At 28.7% G+C, this 6000-nt stretch overlaps 1 protein-coding gene across 2 annotated transcripts in view; it reads left to right on the plus strand.

Annotated features, from left to right (window-relative positions):
* Nucleotides 1-4838, plus strand: part of LOC142323844 (uncharacterized) — an 80315-nt gene extending 75477 nt beyond the window's left edge. For both annotated transcript variants that reach the window (XM_075364127.1, XM_075364126.1), the window contains exons 4-5: nucleotides 1910-2083; nucleotides 4522-4838. In XM_075364127.1, the coding sequence (XP_075220242.1) occupies nucleotides 1910-2083; nucleotides 4522-4773 (426 nt within the window). In that variant the 3' untranslated portion in view covers nucleotides 4774-4838. The remainder of the gene's footprint in view (nucleotides 1-1909; nucleotides 2084-4521) is intronic.
* Nucleotides 4839-6000: the final 1162 nt, after the last annotated feature.

The following is a 6000-nucleotide window of genomic DNA, read 5'->3' on the forward strand; positions in this document are numbered from 1 at the left end:
GGGACAGAGTCCCCGTAAACAGCATCCAACTCTGTGTTAATTTTCGTAGGCGTATTGCCTTGCACAACCAAGTATTTAATCACTGTACGATATTCAATTTTTTACATTTTCACAAAAACGCTCACAATGACTTAGTCAAACTATTATCAAGCAAGTGAGCGTCAAAAATGGCTGAAATTTTAGTGAATACCTTTCAACGCATGCGCGAATACATTTCCTAACTTTTGTTGACAAGTGATCATATTGAGGCTCAAAACTCTTCAGACAACCCTCGTAAAAAACATGTTTTTTTTTTTTTCAAACTACGAAGATCAATACAATTAGTGCTTTTTTAAATATGATTTTTCAGGTTTTTTTTACAATGATAGATTTTTCTGGAAAAAGTTTACAGCTAAAAAAAATATTCGAAATATGCGTTTATTAAATTTATTACCACAAAAGTGAACCAATACAATAATTAATGTATAATACTTGCCTGTGCAAAATTCAATACTTTGCACCCTATTGCAGTTTATCAGGAAAAGGAACTGAAATTAAGGTTTAACTAAAAATAATAATTAACAAATAATTGTAACAGTATACATATGTTATTTATAGAAATGTTAAAGAGATGAATATGAAATGATATGTTTTCAACTTTACAATAAATGTAATTTTTTGTTTAATTAAAAAAAGATTTGGTTTTTAAGTTGCCAGTCAGCTGATTGTCTTGGTGCCAATCAACTGACTACTGAGATTTTATCAATCACTTTGATAAAAACATAGGAAAAATCATGCTTTACATTAATTTCTTTTTTTAAATGGTCTAGTAAAGAAACTAATGAAAATAGATTTTAATACTGAAACCATAACATAAAATGTGAGAAGGTGATATATAACTGATTAATTTGTACTTTCACTGAACCATACTTATACTGGATTACATATATGTAAATTTATTTGTTAATGATAAATGCATTACTAAACAAGCATAAAGTTGTTAGTTAATCATACCAAGAAAATTAACAAATTATCCTTATGCATATAAGAAAAACCTGTTAAGTTAATGTGAGCAAAATTACTTATTAAATTTATACCTTTTTTAAGTTTAACATTACAAATATTGTGCGTATATAATAGTGTTAGTCAACTTTGTATAATGATATTAATTATTGTTATAATAATATTATAGTACACATGGATTTTGCAAATTATAAATATTAATTGAAACTTGACCTTATTTACATAAAATTATTATACAATATACTACTTAAATTAGTTACATAACAAATTTAAAATGAATAAAACATCTTGAAGATAAAAACAGACATTTTGGAAATTATATTGTAAAAAATAAAACGTACATAATAAGAGAATAAAAACAGATTTTCACATTTAAAAATGATATTTAAAAAATATACATATAGCTAAATCACATTTGTGATTTAGCAAACCTAAAACCAGGCAAAATAAAAATGTATTGCAGTTCATATAGAAGTAAATTGCATCAACAAAAGAGGAAGGCTGATTACAGTCAATGGCAAAGGAAGTCATCAGTCTTAGAGATGATATTCTGCAGGAAGAAACAAAATTAAATGACTAAAATAAAAAAGTTTATCTAAATAGAATCAGTTATTAATTAAAATAATTGTTTTTCATCAAATACTTTTCTCAACTTTATAAATTTTTGTTTTAAACTTGTTAAATAAAAGCAAGCAGTTTAGACAAAAATTATTTGATACTTATTTTTTTAAAAATCATTGCAGTCATTCTGGAGTTGCAAGGGCACTAATAAATATGACAGCCAAATACATTATTCTGCATCTCACATAGTAAGGTAAAAATTATAACAAATAAATTCTTGAAATAATTTTAATAATCCACTGTAATTGCAAGAAAACAAATAATTAAATTATTATTTTTATTTTAGATGAATGACGCTATCCAGTATGAAAATCTACTTAGAAGTGGATTTGATTTTTTTGGAGTTGCAAGATTTCCTGTTGTAAGTGGAAGATGGCGTTTTTTGTTGGCTAATTCAATATACAGCATGGATAACAATATGCAAACTCAAGATCTGCCAGTGCAATGCTATAGATGCCAGGTATTCTTAATTATAAGTAAATATGACATTTAAAAATATTCATCAATAATTACAAAATTATAAATGTAATGATGAAATAATTATAAATACGTTAAATTTACATTAGTTGACTAGAATGTATTCAATGGATCTGCTAAAAGTAATGATTTGATAGTTAACAAAAGTTGTGTGCTGAGTTATACAAGATATGAAGTTCAGCCACTCATTTTGCTGTCATTTTACTCATGGCCTGGTGAAAGTCAACATTCCGCTAGTCTTCTATAAAGAAACTGCATAGGTGTCTGCATAGTACCAAGATGAAGTCAAAGAAAGTATATTAGACAAATTTCCTATGCGTATGTATTGAGATTGAGTTGTACTATACATGTTGACGCAAGTCATTATAAAGAACAAAGAAGAGTTTAGAGGAAAATTGTGGAAACATCAGTTTGAATAAAAGAATGATAGAGCTATGAAACATGAAATTCTAACATAAGAACCTGATGAATGGGGTGTTTGAAATAAACAAGAAAAAAGTCTCCTTAATTACAAGGTGGCTCTCAACAAAGTCAAATGGAATAATCTGAGAATTCTGATGGCACTGGGTAAAATTGAAGAAGCTAACATAGTAGTTATACGTGAGAAACGATGCAAGACAGGAGAAAATTCAATTCAGGAGTAAATTATTAATTCATGTGTGCATAAAAGTTTGAAAACTTTGTTACAAGCAATAACCAAGAAATAATGGTAGAAATGGAAATTTTTTGACAGATATCAGCACACAAATTATGGTGATCAGGCTGTGATAGTAGACACCAACGAAAAGCTTTAAAGGATGGAAGAAATTCTGAAAAACAATAGGGAAACAAAATGGAAATATACGTAAGGGAAACAAAAGTAAGAAGGATATCTGAGGAATAGGGACCAGCTATGATTTTACAGGTAGGTGACATGTTAGAAAAAATTACATTGTAGAGAAATGTTGAAACAAGCTGCATCCTTGAAATAACTTGGAAGTATAGTAATGATGACATTAGAAAGGAAATTAAATAGGATTGCCAGGGAAATGCAGTTTGCAATAAACTCTGTGAACTTCTCAAACATTAAGTGTGAAAAAAAGTTGAAGGTCACTGGCCACAGCTCTGTCAACCGGCCACAGTTCTGGCTGGTTGACAGAGCTGTGGCCGGTTGACAGATGAAACCTTCCTGATGAAAAGGCCTTTCATCAGGAAGGTTTCACAGGTTTGAATCTGAATAGGAATGATGTTTTTCAAATTTTACAAAATTTCCATAGCGTATTCTCATGCATAAGCTTCAATTTTTTGTGGCAAATTAATCATCAAACAAACAAAAATTTGAGGGAAAGTTCAAAAATCGCCTCATAGAAATGATGAGGTTACAAAATTTGAACGCTAGGTTAAGGAAGGAAATTTTAAGTATTTCAAAATTTACTAATTGCAATGATGATGGATGAATGTGATTAATGAAAAGCTAGTAAAGAGAATTGAAGTTTTGCTGCTTCTAGCAAATATTGAAAAACATAAAGGTAGACAAAAGTAGTGAGGAGATGCAGCATAGACCTCTATAGAGACACCACTTCCATTGAAACTTTTCTTGTGACAATTTTATATCATAGTTTTCACTTAGAAAAAGATTTGAGTTTCTTCAAAATGTCTTTGATATACATTTTCTACAGTAGTCATTTCATTTTTACTGCCACCTAAATGGAATTACAAAAATATTCTAAAGAAATCTTCAAAGCGTAAATAGATTATTCTAAAGTTTTTTTGTATTGTTATGCATTTTATCTATAGATTTTGTAATTCCAAAAGTAATTTTTGTAAACAGTCTGAGCAGCCATTTAATTCTAATCAATCACATCAGAAAAAAATTTTACATTATAGAACAAACATTTGTTCTTTGGCTCAGAATAACTGACCATGTTTCAAAAAATAATCGATTTTGCTATTGGAAAGTATCTTACAAGAAGTTTATAACGTAGACTCTACAAAGACTCAACAAAATATTTAATTTTAAAGAATCTTGGAATACCTACGTTTTGTATCTTTATTACTTTTTTTTAATAGTTCCTTACTTCAGAATGAAAAATTAAATTTAAATGAGAACAAAAACATGATTTCAAAAAATGAACTTTTTAATTTTTCCTTTTTTTATTGCTCCACAAAGTGTAAGCCTGTGAACACAGTTTAGTAGCTGTAGCTGACCTTGTCCTGAAGATCAGCTAATCAAAATTAACTTGACTTTTAGGCAACTTCGATTTTTATAAATCACATTATTGCTCCCACAACATAAAAATAAGAGGAACGTTATTTTTCCATTCTGTATGTACTTTGATCTGACAAATTTCAAACATTCAAAAAACTCAGTGCCCTTTATAATTAGGTAATAATATTTACCAATTTTAATATTATTTAAATCATAATTGTCTTTTGTTTCAGGGCTTTTGGCATATAGCGGCAAACTGTAGACAGTTACCTCGTTGTGTTCGCTGTGGAGAATCCCATACAGTTGAATTCTGTCCAAGACCACGACAGAGTCCAATATGTTGTCATTGTGCTGGACCACATCACGCTGCATACAGACATTGTCCTGTACGACAACAATTATTAAATTCTACTCCTGTATCATTATCATTATCTACAGCACACCGAAATCCTAACCATCCAAAACGTACAAATCTGCCTACTTAATGGCATGATTTCCAATTTAATAATTTCATGATATATTAATTGGTTTCTATTTTAATTTTCTTTAACTGCAGTTGTTTATTCTCAGATTAAAATAATTGTAAAAAAATAAAATAAAAAGGATGTTGTTTAACCATTGAAATATAATTTTTTATTAAATTTATAAACAATTATTATTTTATTTAATATTTTAGAATTTAGTATTAACAAAAATTATATTAATTCTGGCCAGTTATTAAAGTGGTTATTTATATGTTGGCTTCTAACTAAGAATCAACTATACCTGATCTCTGAATCAACTTTCTGCAGAAGGTTGGTATTTCAGTCTCCCTTCTAAATTATGTATACTTATAAGACATACATCACAAAAAAAGACATAAAATACTCTGAGGTATGAGAAAGTTGTTTTTTTTTTTTTTTTTTGTTTTATATTTATTACTTTTTTTAATAGTTCCTTAATTAGAATGAAAAATTAAATTTAAATGAGAACAAACACATGATTTCAAAGAATGTTGAACTTTTTAATTTTCTTTTTTTATTGCTCCACAAAGTGTAACCCTGTGAACACAGTTTAGTAGCTGATTTAACTTAGGTTATATGTGTTGGTTAGAGCATTAACATGCATCTTCAATGCTTTCCATAAATCGTAACTATTTTGAATTCACCCAATTTGTATTACTAGCATATCCGGTAGTAAGTCTCCTCAACATTGGCATATCCATTACCTTTTATCAGATACAATAAGTCATTTACAAATGTTACAATGTAAAAATAAATCGAAGAGTACTGATGATAGAAAAAAAATCTCCCAGTGCATTTGTGACTGATCTGACAGCTTACATGTTCAGTCAACATCAATAATTTATATTATTATAATTTATCAAATAATAAATTTATATTATTTACTGTTTAGTTTAAAGCTGCTTTATGGACCAACATCACTGAAAATAAACACTACCATCTACTTCTAAGTGGAATTCAATTAATAATTGAAACAAGAGCAATTAATTGAATTTCATAATTCAACTAAGTGGGCATATATATGTCAACCACAGCAATACACATGATCAGTTGTTGCTGAATTCCTAGCTATGATCAAGCTGTTCAAGAACTTACTTGACCCTGTAATCATGCCATGACACATCAAAGAATAGTGTATGGACACAAAAATCATTAATCAAGGAAGTCGCCTAAAGAAGCTGTAAATCATTGGTGCTAAGAGTACACCAT

This window comes from Lycorma delicatula, chromosome 4 (genome assembly GCF_047948215.1).
Source record: "Lycorma delicatula isolate Av1 chromosome 4, ASM4794821v1, whole genome shotgun sequence".
NCBI classification, from domain to species: Eukaryota; Metazoa; Arthropoda; class Insecta; order Hemiptera; family Fulgoridae; genus Lycorma; species Lycorma delicatula.